The following is a 19,135-nucleotide window of genomic DNA, read 5'->3' as shown; positions in this document are numbered from 1 at the left end:
AAGTCTAAGGAAATACTGCTTACATTTATTGTAACTAGTTATGTGCCGTTTTCGGGAAGGTTCCCAAAGTGGAAATGTTATAAGTAAATACTCTTTAATAGTAAGGACATCGACTGTTTTTCTTTTTCAAATTGTTCTTTATCGTTTTATGACTTTATCAGCCTAAAGGTTAGGTAATAACGCTCTGTTTACACAACTTTTGCGCCTTTTTATACTGCCGAGAACGTTCCCAAAGTGGGATAACTCAAGAGAACGGCACCTCACTGATTGCAATGAAGCAATGGCAGTGAGATTTCATGTAGGTATCTTTTGTTATCTGTGGTTGCTTCGGGGGTAGTTTATAAACGCTACGTTGCGTTTACAGCATAAGGTAACCTCTAAATCGATCAAAAAATCTCTAAGTCAATTATATATTGCGCAATATTGTACAATAAAAAGTATTGTACAATGTTAGTGTAGGTCTAGGGGCCGCCTAATGTTATAATTTATCCATAAAATGATCGTGATTATCATCAATAGTGTTGGTCCTGCTAAGCTTTGGGCAGAAAGTCCAGGTTTAGCGTGCCAAAATCAATCACTAATGTAAATCCAAACATAAGCCTGATACATCCGCGATGATATGAATACAGCTAAAACGTTATCTCTTACAAATCCGTGACTGATGAAATTTTACATTACCTATTATCAGTCTTTGTCCCTTATAGATAAAACAGTAAGTATATATCCATGTCGGGTCGTCTCTGAATGCTCTCCGAGTCTCTGAGTAATTCTAAGTTACCTACTAATCATTAAATTATTATAAATTGTAAACTTACATTACTGTTGCCAGTATTGTTAATAAAAGTTGATTTGAGAAAATGATATTTAATGAGTTTTATCTTTTATTCATTGATAGTCTTTTATTAAAAATACAGAGAACCTTCATCTCAACTCGTCTCCCTGTTGAAGGTTTAGATCAATCACACCACAAGATCTTCAAATTATTGATAGGTACATACTTCAGCATATTGACTAAACAAATAACTTCTTCAGTTGACATTACTATTTTTGTATGACTATTTACTTACTCTCGAGATATACTCCCTGAACATTGACGTCATTGACAATAACCTTCCTTTGAATGGAAACAGATTAGATTAAGTCAGAAATAAATAATCTGTTGTCCTTACTACATAGTACTCAAGAAAGTAATCATATAATACAGGTAGATATATAGGATAATAATATTGAGAATAACACCAATTATAGGCCACACACGCGGGCGGCACCCAGCTGACTAAATGGAGATGGAGCCATCGAGGACTTATACGCAATGTCGAGTTCACCGCGTAATCCAAGGAATAAGCACTGAACCTTATCTAAAAAGTAATCCGTAAGTAATTAATTAAACGATGAGTATTTTTGAAAGCTGTTATCAAAGTAAATTCTAAAATAGATATGGATGCGTATAAATTCACTGAAGACAGCAACAGTAGTCCGACTCTCAATAAAGGCTTTATAGCCAGAGTCGGGTCTGCGCGACTTTTAGCAATAGGAGAATATTTACACGATATAAACCAAAGTGTGAGTGAAATAACTGGTGAAGATGATGGGATTAACGACGTTACTGGTGGGTGTGGTGACCGTGATGAGTGTGGTGGCGATGCCCGCGGAGATGCCGGAGCCTGGCGAGCTGGCGTTGCTGCTTAGTGAAGAAGAGTTCGATGACTACCTAGACAAGTGGATTGAGCTGGAGCAAGAACGATATGGCAACGCTACCTCACTGCTGCAGGCTCGAAATGGTAAGATCCTTTTAATACTTTATGATGCGATGTTCGCAAAGTGGGCTACTATTGTCAACTTACCAGAAAGCCTAGGCAAGATGTTACGTCAATCCTACCTACATTTTCATTTGTTAGAACATCATTTTTGTTCTAAAACTTCGCTAAGACAAATTGTAATTTTTGTGTCTCAGACTAATTGTCGGACTTGAACATTATATTTTATGTTGTCTAAGGAATAATTTAAGATTATTTCATCTCCATAATCGTTGTATTGGAGCATAACACACACACCGGATCTTCAAGTCGAAGTTCGGTTTCGATAGCCACATCAGAGCCCACCACTACAACGACCCTTATAGATATTTAGGAGTCACCGTCGCTGGATATGGTTTGGACGACATGATGATGATGTTAACACGTAACATAACCTTCGATCTCCTTCAGGTTGCCAGCTCCGTGTCAACGGCAACCTCGGTCAGCCTCAGCCCGTGTACATCCACAACAGGAACTATCCCGTGCCTCGAGGCAACACTGGCATCATCCACCTAAACACTGGTGAGGCCATCACCATCGCCTGCACTGGCTCCGGGCGGGCCATTCGACATCCGCAGATCTCATCTAACAACATTCAAACAGCGGTTAGTACCTAAGGCATGCTATTATTTAGCTATTTTCACGAAATGATGGTCATATAATATGTTAAACATCTCCTAGAATTGTCGCTGTAAGTTGTCTTTGATTACTTGTGGCTCTGCCCACCCCATTAGGGATTACAGGCGTGAGTTTATGTATCTATACTTAATGAGTTTAAATCACTGTTTGGTTAGAATAGGAACCAACACTACGTCGATTTTAGGGTTAAAGCTTGAGTGAGCCTAATCGGTCACCACAATACCTCGAAATATATATTATTGACAGCCTCCGTGGTCTAGTGGTTAGAGCGTTAGGCTCACGATCTGGAGGTCCGGGTTCGATTCCCGATGGGGACATTGTCGAAATCACTTTGTGAGACTGTCCTTTGTTTGGTAAGGACTTTTCAGGCTTGAATCACCTGATTGTCCGAAAAAAGTAAGATGATTCCGTGCTTCGGAGGGCACGTTAAGCCGTTGGTCCCGGCTATTAGCCGTAAAAACACCTCCACCAACCCGCATTGGAGCAGCGTGGTGGAGTATGCTCCATACCCCCTCCGGTTGATTGAGGGGAGGCCTGTGCCCAGCAGTGGGACGTATATAGGCTGTTTATGTATGTATGTATGTATATATTATTGACTAGACAAAGGAGTTTACTGTTGTTGAATTTATTATTTATTATATGAGTACACTGATTACATAACCTTCCCTGAATGAAGGCAGATTAGATTAAATGACAAATTATATGTTCTGCTGACTCTATTACTACATACCTACTCAAGAACGTAATCGTTTATCGTATTAGATACAAATCTTGAGAATATCATCAATATTTCAGACTGCACAATGTGTGAGCGGCGCATTGGTGTCTGGGCCCGGCTGGCTCAATGGAAATGGAGCCTTCGGTGGACTAACTTGTGACGGCCATGCCTTCCACATCGCGGAGTTCACCGACCAGAGATGTTTTAACAACTTCCGCGTCATTCGGTTTGACACATTGCATATTGCCAACTTGATTTGGGTGAATTGCAAAAGCGAAAAAAAAACTTGTCTTGGCTGAGAACGGTAGTGCAAAGTTCTGCTAAATGATTTTGAATATTTTTTCTGGGTAAAGTAAGTAGTCCTCTACCTTGGCAAAAAAAATCATTCAGTTTCAGCAACTGTAACACGCTGAAAAAATTTTTTAAAGTGTCATTTTATCATTTCGGTAGCTTGTCCGTAACCAATTGTCGCTTATAAAATGTCTTGCTCTACAATTATTTTCTATTATTGGGATTTAAATTGATAGAATTTCGTTAAATTATTAAATAATCTAACAACAAAAACTATTTCTGTCTGTTTACCTTCCTTCTCATACATTTGACAGGCAGTTAAATTTTGTCCGAAAAAAAGTTATCATTTCAGAGGACAGTAAGTTTTGGTAGAATAACTCCGTCAACATTGCGTCTATGACACCTCCTTACCTGCCAACACCTCGCATTGGTTCGGCTCGACCGCTAGACGTGAACATACCCGTCACAGCGTGTAATGGTTTCCCGCCAAAAAAAGAAATTTATCATTTCGGTGATAGGGGGACAAAAAAAAATCAGTAAAAAATCATTTCGGTAGCCATTATAACTCGTGTTAGATTAGTTCAATTTATTTCATATTGATGTGTTAAATCGGCTGCAAGTACTGTTTTGTTTGAGAAGTGTCGATTTTTCGATAGTTATTTAAATTCACAGTTTATACAAAAATAACCTGTTTTTTATCATCTCGGTGTTATCATTCCGGTGGATTCGGTGGACTGAAATGCCAATAACAGTCCATGGGAATGATAAGTAACACTGAAATGATAAAACCGTTAAGTTTTAGAGATCCGTGTGTTAAATTTTAGTTTCGAATTAGGTATTGTTTTAAGGGCCTTTTTAACAGTTCTGTGGAGCTATTTTATTTTTCCTCGAGATGATCTCATGGTTTTCCAAAAACATTTTGGGTGATTGGAAAACGTCATATAACCTTCTATCAAACTCCTCTTTCTGCTTTTCTCGGTAACCTTGAATACCCAGACTTATCCATTCTTTAGATCCTGGTGGACACTGGCCTGGATAAAATAGTTTACACCAGTGTCTTCCGATCGCACAGCGGTAACTCTGAGACAAGCAGGTTATTCACCTACCTCAGTAGGACAGTGGAGTTGGCACGGCGGAGGTATCTCTCAGCGCAACTTGTTCTTCTCCGGGACTCCAACGCCCACCAGCAAGAGTGGTTGTTCCCATTCCAGAAGACCAACCATGCTGGCAAAGAGGCGCAAGCTTTTGCCATGTGTGGCAAAATATCTCACGTCTGGTGAATTGCGTTACAAAGATACCTGACGTTGCTAACTATAGCGCCAACTGCTTGGACCTTTTGCTGATAACTGATCCGGATCAATATCAATCTCTATCAGTGACTTCCCCCATGGGAACATCCGACCATTGTCTGGTGAGATATGTGTCTGTCTATTCCCCACCTGATTCTAGCCCCAGAGGATCGAGGCAAATATGGTGACACACGCTAGCAGAGATGCCATATTGTCTGATCTACATGCTATTAACGCCGGACTCCCTCAGGGATCTGTTCTCTCCGCCACGTTTTTTCTATCAATGGTCTGCTGATTATGCCCGGTATATTTAGGCATGCAGACGATAGCACAGTGACGGAGAGATACATGTCTAATGCACGCGTAAGCACCAGAGATGATAGTGCCCTCAGAGAGGATCTTGTGAATCGTGTGAAACTGCCCCTTAAGTCCGTCTCAGACTGGGGTGACAACAAGTAGGTTGGACTCAACGCTTCCATGACCCAGGCGTGTCTGTTCACCGCAAAATGGAGTCCTTTCCTCCTGACTGGGACTTTCCGGAGTGAATTACCAACCATCTCGAGCTCTTGGGTATGGATATAACTTCCAACTCGTTATAATCTAGGAGACTTCAAGACTAGGGTGAATAGGCATTTGCTAGGTAAGTGTGATCCACCCTAGACCACATCGTCATTTACCATCAGGTGAGATTGTGGTCCTACGTGAACCTATATTATTTAAAAAAAATGTAGGTAAGTAATAAAGAAGCAATGACAATAGCCACAAAAAAGACATATTGACAATAAGCATCATCCCCCTAGCATTATCTCGATTTTTCACAGGGTCCGCTTACCTAACTTGAAGATTTGACAGGTCCTGTATTTTACAGAAGCGACTGCCTGTCTCACCTTCCAACCCACGAAGGGGAAACCAGCCCAATACACATTAGGTCACATACCTCCGAAAATGGAATTTTCGGAAATGTGGGTTTCCTCACGATGTTTTTCTTCACCGCTGAGCATGTGACAATCATTTCTGATCTAAACATGAATTTGAAAATAAATTCGACAATCACTGGTTTAGGCCTGTGCTGGATTCGAACCTGCGACCTCAAAGTGAGAGGCAAGCGTTCTACCAACTAGGCTACCACGGCTCCACATATTGACAACAACTAAATACATTTTTTATTGCTCGATGAAAGAAACGAACAACAATCTATTACTATTAGTAAATAGTATTAAACTATTTTTTATTTAGCAAGTATTGAACTATTTATCTAAGAATGTATAAATCGATCTCCACCAACCCGCAGTGGAGCAGCGTGATGGAGTATGCTCCATACCCTCCCCCCCCCCCCCCCCCCCCCGGTTAATTGAGAGTAGGCCTGTGCCCAGCAGTGGGATGTGTATAAATCGAACTTCACTTTGTACGGAACCCTAGCTAAGCAGCACAATTTTTCTTGACTGTATCATTTCGGTGGGTTAATTTCATTTCAGTGGACTCATTATCATTTCAGTGTACATTTATATCATTTCGGTGTACATTTATATCATTTCAGTGGGTACTTATCATTTCAGTGGACTCGTAAAAATTCAATTTTAAATATCTCAGTAAGTTTCGATCGTATTTGATGCCCACTCACGCACATAATTCAAAATAGGTTAAAGTTTTATTTGTCGTCAAATATGTGAAGAAAAGTATTAAAATAAAAAATCTCACCGAAATGATAAAAAAATGAGACTTGTTGAAATTCACCCATTTGCCTGGGACAACTAGTACTTATATATAGAATATCTAGTAATGGGCTAATTTAGATAATTATGTTTACTGTTCCAAAACAAATTAATAACAAAATGAACGAAATGTATACAAGACTACAAGAGCGTTGCTCTTAATAATGATGATGTTTACTGTTAATCTTAACAGCATCATCAAAGCATCTGGTATCTACCAGATGATGATGATGAATAGGCAACGATGAAGGACTTTCCAGGCTACGTTCCCCAAAAACAATATAGATGGCGTTGTACAGATTTAACGTGATAATTACCTATTTTCTCATTGCTGGACGCCGCTGCAGATTGCCTATGATTTTTGGAAAAGTTTCTATAATAAAACGTTTCTTCTCCGTTCTCTTCAGGGTTGGTTTCGTGGTAAACAACGTGTTCTATCCGAAGTACTTCTCCTGCTTCAATCCCAACAGACTGGAAGTTCTTTACACGTGGGCCACCCAAAATCCGTCCCACGCGGTGCACCAGACAGGAGTCGACCGCCCTAGCTGGCTGGGTAAACTCTCGTAACCTAACAATAACATTGGCGAATTTGTCGATTTGTAACCTCACTATACTAACTCTTTGTCTTCTTAATTTATATGAAGTACTTTGATGTTTGTAACATATTCTATGCTACATCATATGGGTCAGACGTCATACTGTCAATTTGTAGTGTCTGTGTAAAACGAGGTGTTTAGTATGAAGTGTCTGGGGTGTGCTAAAATGTAGGATTTCAGTTTAGTATATTCATCATTCGTGGAGATCCTTGGGGGAGGCCTATGCCCAGCAGTGGGCGTCATACGGCTGATGATGATATTCATCATTCATATATTTTATCCTACAGTAAAATGCTTATATATCAACTACCCCACAACTTAATAAATTCTTAAAATTGCAGCCGGCAGCTTCTTCCCGGGTGTCAACATTAACAATCTCTACACTCAGAATCATCAGAGGAATTCAATTGCTCAGTTAGTAGGGAGTGTAGAACTAGCCAACCGATACGTTACGAGCACTCAATTCCTGGCACGAGGTCACCTGGTGGCCAAGTCTGACATGATCTTCGCTACCGGCCAGCGGTCTACCTTCTACTTTATTAACGCTGCTCCGCAGTGGCAGCCGTTCAATGCTGGCAACTGGAACTGGCTCGAACAGGTGATATAAAAACATTATTCCTTTGGATGAGTTATACAAAATAAGTATAATCAAATCGACCTCATCTGTTCTATAATAAGAATAAAGGCGTATGTATGCGACGACCCCATCCAGCTTGTAGCTAGCTGTTGGATAGTAATGACACCACGGATCCCCGAGAGTCACTGACGGGCCGGAGTGGACTCCAGCGGGGGTCACACGCTTGCTTTCATTGACCTTCCAGAGTATAGCGTTACAGCTAGACACTCGTAGGGTGGTAATGAAAAATACATACTTGAGTGAATTAAAAAAAAGATTAAAAAGTTAAAAAATTTTTTTTTTAAAACACCGTGTTTAGGGAAAATCACAAAGAGAAAATTAATTCGAAAAGTACTTACTGCGGATCCAAAAGTCCCGACCGAGTTAGACTTTTTCGATTTAATTTTATCTTTGTAAGTTTGGAACGGCACTTTTTGTGCTCAAGTGTCAGTGGTGTCTAGATGGTATAACACCTGAGAAGTAACTATGCACCTCGCTAGATGTACTCGCTCGCGTCGCTCAACATCCTTGACGTGAATTGTCTAAGTTAATTCTGTACTTACGGGTTACTCTATGTCCAAATTACTTAAACGTGTTATTTCACGGTAGAATCTTCGTGCTCGCATCGGGGCTGCAGGGTACCACACGACCGTCTACACGGGTACCTGGGGCGTGACCCAGCTTCGCAACCAGGCTGGTAGGCTGGTTAACATCTTCCTAAACAACAATCAACTCCCGGTGCCACTATATTTCTACAAGGTAACTAAAAACAATTCGTTTACATTTTCAAGTAAATTTACTTGCGTCTGCATCATCTTAATTTCCGACCAAGTAGTTAATGCCATCTGCGGCATTGAGTACTTGGCTAAAAAAAAATCATCTTAATGAAGGAATATAATCTCCTTAAAATCAGCCTCTTTGTCAGGATGCTTTCACCACTTCACGCGATTAAAATGTAGTTTAATACAGATTTTATAAAATTATTCTTTTTAGAAGTTCATATCAAAGATGGCTGCAAGTTGCCTTGTGGCTCTTCCAATTAGATTACCTACTTGAGTTTGTTAAAGACGACGCTATTACAAATGTGAACAGGTGGTGTACGACGCTTCCCGTCGTCAGGGCACGGCGTTCGTGAGCATTAACAACCCGCACTACACCCTCGCCGAAGTGCGAGCCCTGACGTTTTGCACGGACCGGTGCCGCAACAACAACGCCTTCAACTGGCTGCGGTGGCAGCCCGACCGCATCGACATCGGATACAGCTTCTGTTGCGACGTCAACGAGTTTAGGCGCACCATTCCCCACCTCCCCGCTTTCACCGTCAATGGACTCCTAGCGTAATTAGCCATAGAAGTAGGTATAGGTAATGCGAATTGACTAAACATCTCGCTCATAGCGATCATGCTACGCTGCGTGGGGACCTACTTTCAATGGCAATGAACTCTTAGCGCTATCACCTACAAGAAACACAATAAATATTATGATATACGTAGCATTTTCTTTCTTTCATAACTCCAATATTATCTGCAATTCTTATCAATATGCAGTAGATTAGGATTACAAGATTATTGTGACCCAGGGGGTCGAATGATATCGAAGTAAATGCACTTACCCACTGAAAGCTACTTACATGTATCTGTACATAAGATGATGATTGCGAAAAGATGAATCCTTCTATTATGTCGCGGTCAACGCTGATAAAGCTAATTGGGAATGCAAATTGCTTTTTGGTATAATAGTTAATTAAGTACATAAAATGTGCTGGGTTTGCATATAATTTATCGTTATCTAGATATTCGCTTTACATCTGTGGTATGTAGGTACCATAAAGAAAAATATTTAGGTAATGCAGGCGACAGGATTGCGGGCAATAAATATTAAATAAGTACAACATGAACAACTTCGCAAAACTGCACATTATTGTACACTACTTGTGTGTATTGTAAGTAAGTAATTGTAGTGTATCATGACTTCTATCAATGGTCACACCCACTCGTATTAAAGGTACCTCCTAAATTAATCGCACCGCAATCAACACGCATAAAAATCATCATAAACCTCTTAAATTCAAAGAACAAGCAACTATATCTTATCTGAAACGTAATCCGTAATTAATTTAGTAATTAGTACTTTTAAAATCTGTTATCAGAGTAAATTAATAGATACGGGTGCGTATAAATTTGGAGGGATCCTTGAAAACGGCAGCAATAATCCGACTTACATTAATGGCTCTATAGCCAGGGTCGGGTCTGCTCGTTCTGCAGCGACTTCTAAATCAAAGTAATAATAATTAGTAAGAAGAAATGATGCGATTGACGACGTTACTGATGGGAGTGGTGGCGATAGTGGGTGTGATGGCGTTGCCCGCGGAGATGCCGGAGCCTGGAGAGCTGGCGACGCTGCTCGGCGAAGAAGAGTTTGAAGACTACCTTGACAAATGGATTGAATATGAACAGGCGAAATTCGGAAACGATACCGCTGTACTGCAGGCTCGAAGCGGTAAGTTTGAATTACGATTCTCATGAAAATGTTACGCAAATATTGGAACAATTTCATAGTGTATCCGACTAAACAGACTGCATCTTTCACCGAACTCATTTCGTAATAACAATCCTAAAATCTTCAAGTACGTATTTAGGAAGCGCGCAAATTCTACGTCTTAACTATTGTAAGTATTCGTAAGTTTACCAACGATTCGTATCGAAAGTGCGACCGGCCTAAGCAACGGAAACGTTTCAGGATGCCAAATCCGCGTCAACGGCGACCTCGGCCAGCCGCAGCCGGTGTACATCCACAACGGGAACTACCCCGTGCCTCAAGGCAACACCGGCGTCATCCACCTGAACACCGGGGAAGCCATCACCGTCTCCTGTGTCGGTAACGGTCGCACCATCGTCCACCCCCAAATTGCAGCCTCCGTCGTTACTGCGGTTAGTTCGACTTTTACAATTAACTTCCAATACAACAACAAACAAACAACAATTAACAGCCGTCGATATATAGAGCTGCTTTTTTTTTTGACGTGACTTATTGTAGATTTGCCGCAGATGGCATAAACTACTTGGCCGGACAAATGGGGAGCGCTGAAGGCTCTCACCCGGTACAACGTTTAAGACAACAGGCCTGAGGGTGCCCAGTTGGGCGCGAACCTCGGCTCAGGGCGTCGTCTGAGAGGAAAAATATTTGAAAGAATTAATTGACCCTAGTGGGTCGATAGCGATAAGCGCTGAATGGGGGAAATCGTCGACCACGCCGGCGGGGTCGGTATCGGGGCCCTGAAGTGTTTGGTGTCGCGAGCTGATTGGCTGCCTCTATGGCTAGAGTAATCGGGTCGTCGGGATCGTATATTACGTCCTTCGGACGCCGATATTTTTCAGTACCGTCCCTAAGCAGAATGTACTCGGAAGCCGCAACTACCAGGGGATTTGGTTGGTGCGGAGCAGAATCGAAAAAACGTTCGGAAGCTAATTTGAGCCATTGGGCAATGGTTGGCAGACCTAGGTCAATGTGCAGATTTTCATTGCGAAGGAACCACGGAGCTCCCGTGGCTTTCCGCATGAAACGATTTTGTATTACCTGTAGACGGTGAATTTGAGAGGGACTCGCGTGAGCGAAAACTACCCCTGCATAGGTCATGATCGGACGGATGCAAGTCGTGTAGATTTTCACCTTATTCCTAAGGGACAATTTACTTCGCTTGTTAAGGAGACAATGAAGACGGCCCATTACAAACGCGGCGCGATCGCGCACACGTTTGATATGGGCCTTGAAAGTAAGACGTCTATCTAAGACTACGCCGAGATATTTGCCTTGCGATATATAGAGCGAACTATGACTATGACGCTGTAATTGTACTTGCTAAAAAAGCGAGAATATTGGATGCTTTATTTGTAGTTTACAAAATGCGCTAACAAATTAGGTACGTATAAGTACCTTAGGTCTACTTTCTAAATTCAGCGATTGCCTATCGAAGAGTTATTTAAGGATTTCTATTTCTCCTTATAACTGCATAATAATGTTACACCTACTTAATGTATCTATTTATATATTAGACCGCCACTTGTGTAAGTGGTGCATTGGTCTCCGGCGCCGGCTGGTTGAATGGAAATGGAGCCTTCGGAGGGCTAACTTGCACCGCGCATGCCTTCCACGACGCTGAGTACACCAACGAGAGATGTTTCAACAACTTTCAAGTTATCCGGTTAGTTGCGGATCCTAAGATAATAAATAACACTTCTATAACAAGACATGGACCCGATTCCTGCACACACCTCCTAATTTCATTTTATGTTATACCCGTCATTTTCTTATCCGCCGAAAAGGAAAGGGACGGATGATAGTCAACAAGTTAATTTTAAAATGAATGAATAACCCGTGCGAATAAAATAGACATCTCGCTGGTATCCAACCCGTTTAGTCCGTTTAAGGCCGATGTAAAATTTTTAGACGGTTGTTTTAGATTTCTGCTTAAAATTTGACGTGTACTCCATAAATTTTATGCCTGTCGATTACCCGTCCCTTTATTTATCAAGGAATAAGAAAATGACAGGCATAACTTAAAATAAAATTAGATGGCGTCTGCAGGAGTTAGCACCATTATTTAGATATTATTTTTCCATTTTTTAGTTACCTAATTACATCTTTGTTTCGCAGGGTCGGTTTCTATGTAAACAACGTGTTCTATCCAAAGTACTGGTCATGCTTTGATCCTAACAGACTGGAAGTTCTGTACGTTTGGTACGAACAAAATGAGGAACATGCAGTGCACCAAACTGGGGTCGACCGCCCAAGTTGGCTGGGTAAGAACTTTTACAACTCAGATTTTAGTTTCCCTATTTTAGCAATGAAATTATTATAGCTTCGCAATGAAACTTAAGTTGGTTTACCGCTAGCAAGTTTTGTATGAAGAACTTTCAACCTCTGAACGAGAATTTTCAACATATTGCAATTGGTAGGTAATTATTAACTTTATCGTACCTACTCAACTCAAAAGAGTTGAGTTGGTGCTTGTACCATATTAGTACCTAATGAACTGTCAACTGTAACGTAGTTTTTACTTGAATAAATAACCTAGAGTTAGCAGTAAACTTTACTAACTAGTTGGAAATGCACTCTATTTTTCAATAGGTAAGTGTTATTACTTTGTTTCAAATTAATTATAACTTTCAGCTGGCAGTTTCTTCCCGGGTGTCGGCATCAACGCTCTCTACACTCAAGTCCAACAGAAAGCCAAGATCGCCGAATACGTTGGTGCGGAGTTAGCTGACAAGTATGTGACGTCCACGCAATTCCTGGCTCGCGGACACTTGACTGCCAAGTCTGACATGATCTTCGCTACCGGCCAGCGGTCTACCTTCTACTTCATCAACGCTGCTCCTCAGTGGCAGCCGTTCAATGCTGGTAACTGGAACTGGCTCGAACAGGTAGGATATATATAAAAACCCTTTACCTATCCATGATCGCTAATGGGGTGGGTATAGCCACAAGTACTCAGAATACAACTTGTAGCCACTCTTGATACAAAAACCTAACTACTGGAGGATTATCTTCTTCTAAGGATATGACGAACATAATTATGTGCGATTGACTATCCATTACCTTGTGGTTTGGGTAGAAAGGCTATTTAATAATCCATCAAATTTACGCTGAATTTACAAATGTGCAGTGACATAAACGTCTTGCTTTGTCGCAGAACCTTCGCGCCCGTATTGGAGAGGCAGGGTACCACACGACCATATACACGGGTACCTGGGGAGTGTCCCAGCTACGGAACCAGGCTGGCCAACTAGTGGACATCTTCCTACATCACGACGCCAATAACAACGCTCAACTGCCAGTGCCTCTGTACTTCTATAAGGTAAATAAATCGTGGTACTTACTAAGAATATTGTCGTAAATGTATTTATAAATACTAATATGTAACTATAAAACCTCCGTGGTCTAGTGGTTAGAGCGTTAGGCTCACGATCTGGAGGTCCGGGTTTGATTCCCGATGGGGACATGTCTATTTGTCCGAAAAAGTAAGATGCTTCGGAGGGCACGTTAAGCCGTTAGTCCCGGCTATTAGCCGTAAAAACACCTCCACCAACCCGCATTGGAGCAGCGTGGTGGAGTATGCTCCATACCCCCTCCGGTTGATTGAGGGGAGGCCTGTGCCCAGCAGTGGGACGTATATAGGCTGTTTATGTAACTATAAAACCCCGAAAGTAAATAATTGCAAAAATCTAAATTGTTTATCAATAAACGTTCATTTCATGCAAAAAAACTATATATTTAGGTGTCAACGACGTACTATGATTTCCGTGGTCCAGTAGTTGACCGTTGTTGCACAATCCGAAAGTCCTACGTTCAACTACGCTCAACAACTACGCTCGGGGGACACGTGGCTCTTACAATTTACCAAAATAACCAGGTGCCTTGTAGTAAAAGTCCAAAATAAACGATTATTGAAGATCATTTCAGACTTTTACCATCATCTCTTGGTAAATCTTAAGATTTACTATACTTCGGGCTTTTACAGTAACATACCTCCTTATAATCTTTTTACTTACATAAATACATACACTCACGCCTATTTCCCAACGGGGTAAACGCTATGGAATTCTATGTGCAACATGTGCAACTAGCATTAATTCGCTTACGTGAGATCACTTTACTAATCAATATATCATGTAGGTGGTGTACGACGCTTCTCGTCGTCAAGGTACGGCGTTCGTTAGTATTAACAACCCGCACTACACGGAGGCCGAAGTTCGTGCTCTAACATTCTGCACGGACCGGTGTCGCAACAACGCAGCTTTCGATTGGCTGCGGTGGCAGCCCGACCGCATCGACATCGGATACAGCTTCTGTTGCGATGTGGATGACTTCAGACGCACCGTTCCTCATCTCCCCGCTTTTACTGTCACTGGACTCTTAGCGTAATCAAAAATATCTAAACAATTTAACTCGTGCAAATTACCCACGTATCCTTAGTTATTTCGCACGAGTGAGGTAAACATCTGTAAAGTCCGATAGGTAACTAAAATGATAAACTTCCCCACTTACTAATAATAAATTCTAGTTAATGGATGTCTTCATTTTACAACTTCCTTTAAGTACCTGAAATCTTATCATTTGTATAATATGAAATAATAATAAATATATGAATAAAACGATAATAAACTCTTTCATTTTTGGGTTTTTTTTGTTTCTAGACTATTATATATCTATTAAGTTCTGCTTGTAGCTGAAAAAATCATTTTAGTTACATATGTTACATATAATAAAACAATATTAGATTCCTAGCAATTGCAAGAAGTGGTACCGACTTATTGTGCGTTTTTAAATACTCAATAATATAAAAAACATTTTTTTTTAATTTGGCTTCTTTTTATTGTAAAAATATGTAAATCCGACGATTCTTATTTATGTTGATATCGATAAGTCACGATACTTAGACACGTTTACAGCCCTTAGTGTTTTAACATTTGTGTGTCATTGTTGGTACGACTGTTTGTAGTAAGTGCGTTAGCAATTATAGGTTTTTAGATAAAAAACAATGCCTATACTTGGTTGTCGCTATCTTCTTTTCCTTATTTTGTTAATTCATACTACCACATACTACCATAAATAAAATATAATACAAGAACACAGTTGAAATAAAGATGATAGAAAAAAAAAACTTCAGATGTGGCTGTATGGAATATAGCTCTTTGCTTTTAATACAATAATAAGAAAAATTACATTGACATTTGACGTTTTTCATTTGACAACGACAACAGGGACAGGGCCACAGTCGAGCAATTTTTGTTGGATTCAATTTGTTTTATTAAACAATAAAACAATACAGCCAGCCGTACTGTTATTCAGGAAACAACTATTAAGAAAATAGTAATTAATTTCTATACATTCCAATAGCAGAAGTGGTAAGCTGAAAAATGGCCGAAGAACCCAAGCCTGTTAATGAAGAAGACTTAAAACAATTAAAAGAACGGATGAATTTGATTGTGAGCGCTGACCCAGCACAGTACCACAACGAGTTCTCACTTAGGAGATACCTGCGCGCATTTAAAACCGTTGACAACGCTTTTCAGGTATGTTTAAAAACAAGTTTTCTTTTGATTGCTTTCGTCGTCAATCTCCCTACCTAATCTATCGATTTTGCTGATAACACTAACTACAAGTAGATTTTGGTATTCTTATCGCTATGCTATTATGTATAAGTATGACATGGACTATTTTGTTTGATCCAAGTAATTAGGTACCTACCTTATTAGAGATTCTTTCTAAATTTCGCATTCCTGTTCCATTTTAGGCAATAATCAAAACAAACAAATGGCGAGTAGAATATGGAGTGGCAGAGTTGCATAATGATAAGGAATTGATAGAGAAGTATGCAAACAAAGCCCGGGTATTGAGGCATAGAGATATCACTGGCCGGCCTATCATATACATTCCTGCCAAGAACCACAGTTCCAGCGATAGAAACATAGATGAACTTACCAAGTTTATTGTCTACTGTCTGGTATGTTAACATTTATGTCGTTATAAGTAATATTAGTATTCTGGTAACCAAAACCAGTTCTAATTATGATTAATAGGTGTAAAATGTGAGAATCATTAAAACTTATTAAGACATTCTTTAGTTTGGAAGATTTGTATAATTTATTTTATTTTCAACAATACTATATACTTACTTTTACTTACCACTGTGTATGTGACATAAAATATGAGTTACTAGCAAATACTTACTACATGACTGTAATTTCAGGAGGAGGCAAGTAAGCGCTGTTTCGAAGAAGTAATAGACAACCTGTGTATTGTGTTTGACTTGAACAATTTCACATTGTCCTGTATGGACTACCAAGTCCTGAAGAACCTTATCTGGTTGCTCAGTAGACATTACCCTGAGAGACTTGGAGTTTGCCTTATAATCAATGCTCCAGCATTCTTCTCCGGTTGCTGGGCTGTTATAAAGGGATGGTATGTACTGGCCCTCCTTTCCATACAATAGGCTAGTTTCCAACTAGTCAAATCTACCACTTTTTACTAAACATCAAATCACAAAATTACTATGGAATTTGTATAAAAAGCACACTGTGACAACATAGAAAAACATAATAAAATGTTTGACTTATTACCTTTTTCATGATTAATATTCATAAATAAGTTAAATGGAAATAAGAAAATGTTTTTAGTTAGTTTTATATCTGTCTCTATTTAGTAATCAGAATTTCATAATTTATCTTGTACCTAGTACACAACACAATTATACACCCACATCCACACTTCAGATTATGACGCCTTTGTTTATTAAGTTCTCTCAATCTGCTAGATTACTGCTCACTGGTGGTAGATTTATTGCAGTTAATGTTTCTTTTTTCAGGCTTGATGAAAACACAGCTGGCAAAGTAACTTTTGTCAACTCAGAGATGGACTTATGTCAATATCTCATACCTGACATCCTGCCTACCGACATGTGAATCACACCAACAACTGACCAATGCATGAAAAATGGAACAAGCATTACTTAGGTATGTATGTTACTCAGGTGACGATACTTCTGTGTATTTGTATGTTAAGTAATAGTGTATTTAATTGTAAAGTGAGAACAGATAATGAGAAACTTTTTCCATTATGTAGGTACTTCAAATATGTCACTTAGTTTGAAATTAACATGAATGGTATAATTACTCATTACTTCTAAGTTTCCTTCCTCAGTTGTATAATTTATAGTTCCACTGATACAAGAATATGACTGTCATTTTGATGCGGCAGCCGGCATGGTTTGACTATTTGATTTTGTATTCGACTTTGAAGCTGGCTCTCAGACTTCAAACATGCATGTACTCGCGTCATACAAAGACAGGCTCTAGAACTATAATTATTTAATTATTAATTGTATCAAATAAAGCATATTGATTAAGCATGTTGTGTTTAGAACTATCAAGTTGTTAATTAATAATAAATAGTCTAGAATTTAATTTCTGCAAACTTATTATAATTGTATTTAAACTTGCCATTTTTTAATTTAACTAAAGCATAACACCACTAAGTCAATTATGTTACAAAAAGACTCGATTGCATTCATTTTGCTTGGCCATACCACTAATATGTTAATATATAAATTTAGATGGATTATATTAAGGACTTATGATTTTACAATAAAAAATGTGCTTTGGAAAATTTGTAAAACCGATGTTAATTCGTATTTCCAATGGTGTTCATTTAGTTTTAGGTGTAAAAACTGAAATACTCAAATAGCCATATAAAAATGTAGTGCTGCAGTTTCACATTGTGTGGACTGTGAAGTATATAAACCTATGCATTGCCACTAAGTCACTAACTTTTTTTAGATGTAACTTATTGGAATAATTTAAATACAGTTTTTGGATAAGTCACATACATTTAAGACATGGATTCCATGTTTTATACTTTACCAAATAAAATTTATATTCATAAGTAACTTAGTGATTTTGTTTTATGGTACCTATCTTGTCTAGTCATATTACTACAGTCTTTCTGTGTATCAAGAAGTTAAACCAAAAGTGTATTATCATACAAAAACTGGCAACCATCATTTATGGGCCTATCCCAAGTAGAAGAAGCAGGCTCTGCACGCCAACCGGTCTGCGCGCGGCGCGAATTATATCGTGGGTTTCGACCGATAGATGCGGCGAGTAGACGTCATGCGGTTGGTCAAAGCACTCTATATAATAGGCCCGCGCGCGGCGCGTTTGCCGAGCCGCGAGGACTGAACAATGTAAATATTGAAAACATGACAATTTGCAGCCACTTTTGTTTGATATTGGTGTATGATTGCAATTATGATGAAATGTATGTGTAAATTTATATAAATGATAGGTTACCATAAGACCATGTATAATAAATGTATCACATGAGACAACATGTGATTCCAAAGTCATATTTGCATGATCACTCAGTAATGTTCTTGAAATTGAAAGTTTTTTTTTTTTATATTGTCCTCAAAGGTCCCAGACAATGCATAGAAAGTATACAAGTTTTCATCCTATTGTCTACTTTATTCGATTTTAAATAACTTTATATAACAATAGGTCAAACAGATATTAAATAGTTTATTGGATATTTAAATAACACAAAAGCCTTTAAATATAACTCAATTTAAGGATATCCTGATGTAACTAACAGGGTCTCTTCTTAATTTATTATAAGAAACGGTACGTAGTAGATCATGACGTGTATTTCGTGCTTTAATTTTAAAAATACTTTTGAAAGTCCTACCGAATAAACCCATAATTCATTGTAGTATGCACGATTTTAATTATTTTTAAGTAGACGTGTAATTAGTTGGCTAGATCAGTGGACGTACCTGTTAGAAATACAACGCATTTCTATTGCTTTGAGAGTTTATAGTCTATTTATTTACTGTTAATTTTTGTCGTCTATGTGCTATAAATATTACATGTGTTTATTTAACACGGTCATAATAAATAATATGTTGATAAGCATCAGTCA

At 39.1% G+C, this 19,135-nt stretch overlaps 3 protein-coding genes across 3 annotated transcripts; all 3 read left to right on the top strand.

The window, feature by feature from the left end:
• The first annotated feature begins 1,461 nt into the window (after positions 1-1,461).
• Positions 1,462-9,149, top strand: LOC126366063 (uncharacterized). Its single transcript, XM_050008976.1, has 7 exons — positions 1,462-1,781; positions 2,208-2,401; positions 3,231-3,379; positions 6,853-6,998; positions 7,383-7,639; positions 8,267-8,416; positions 8,750-9,149. The coding sequence occupies exons 1-7, from the start codon at positions 1,586-1,588 to the stop codon at positions 8,996-8,998; spliced, it is 1,341 nt and encodes a 446-aa protein (XP_049864933.1). The 5' UTR covers positions 1,462-1,585; the 3' UTR covers positions 8,999-9,149.
• A 410-nt stretch (positions 9,150-9,559) lies between these two features.
• On the top strand, positions 9,560-14,829 carry LOC126366062 (uncharacterized). The gene is made up of 7 exons (XM_050008975.1): positions 9,560-10,156; positions 10,397-10,587; positions 11,710-11,858; positions 12,311-12,456; positions 12,827-13,080; positions 13,350-13,514; positions 14,333-14,829. Exons 1-7 carry the CDS (start codon positions 9,961-9,963, stop codon positions 14,579-14,581), a joined length of 1,350 nt encoding a protein of 449 aa, XP_049864932.1. The 5' UTR covers positions 9,560-9,960; the 3' UTR covers positions 14,582-14,829.
• A 141-nt stretch (positions 14,830-14,970) lies between these two features.
• On the top strand, positions 14,971-19,135 carry LOC126366085 (uncharacterized). Its single transcript, XM_050009014.1, has 4 exons — positions 14,971-15,732; positions 15,954-16,163; positions 16,410-16,621; positions 17,025-19,135. Exons 1-4 carry the CDS (start codon positions 15,577-15,579, stop codon positions 17,119-17,121), a joined length of 675 nt encoding a protein of 224 aa, XP_049864971.1. The 5' UTR covers positions 14,971-15,576; the 3' UTR covers positions 17,122-19,135.

Source organism: Pectinophora gossypiella, chromosome 4 (genome assembly GCF_024362695.1).
Source record: "Pectinophora gossypiella chromosome 4, ilPecGoss1.1, whole genome shotgun sequence".
Classification (NCBI taxonomy): Eukaryota; Metazoa; Arthropoda; class Insecta; order Lepidoptera; family Gelechiidae; genus Pectinophora; species Pectinophora gossypiella.
This window is presented reverse-complemented; position numbering and strand designations above follow the sequence as displayed.

Coding starts and splice junctions, on each gene's coding strand:
- LOC126366063 (XM_050008976.1), top strand. CDS start 1,586: ATGATGGGATTAACGACGTTACTGGTGGGTGTGGTGACCGTGATGAGT. Junction 1,782..2,207: donor ACTGCTGCAGGCTCGAAATG/GTAAGATCCTTT, acceptor GATCTCCTTCAG/GTTGCCAGCTCCGTGTCAAC. Junction 7,640..8,266: donor ACTGGAACTGGCTCGAACAG/GTGATATAAAAA, acceptor ATTTCACGGTAG/AATCTTCGTGCTCGCATCGG.
- LOC126366062 (XM_050008975.1), top strand. CDS start 9,961: ATGATGCGATTGACGACGTTACTGATGGGAGTGGTGGCGATAGTGGGT. Junction 12,457..12,826: donor CGACCGCCCAAGTTGGCTGG/GTAAGAACTTTT, acceptor TATAACTTTCAG/CTGGCAGTTTCTTCCCGGGT. Junction 13,515..14,332: donor TGCCTCTGTACTTCTATAAG/GTAAATAAATCG, acceptor TATATCATGTAG/GTGGTGTACGACGCTTCTCG.
- LOC126366085 (XM_050009014.1), top strand. CDS start 15,577: ATGGCCGAAGAACCCAAGCCTGTTAATGAAGAAGACTTAAAACAATTA. Junction 15,733..15,953: donor CCGTTGACAACGCTTTTCAG/GTATGTTTAAAA, acceptor GTTCCATTTTAG/GCAATAATCAAAACAAACAA. Junction 16,164..16,409: donor AGTTTATTGTCTACTGTCTG/GTATGTTAACAT, acceptor CTGTAATTTCAG/GAGGAGGCAAGTAAGCGCTG.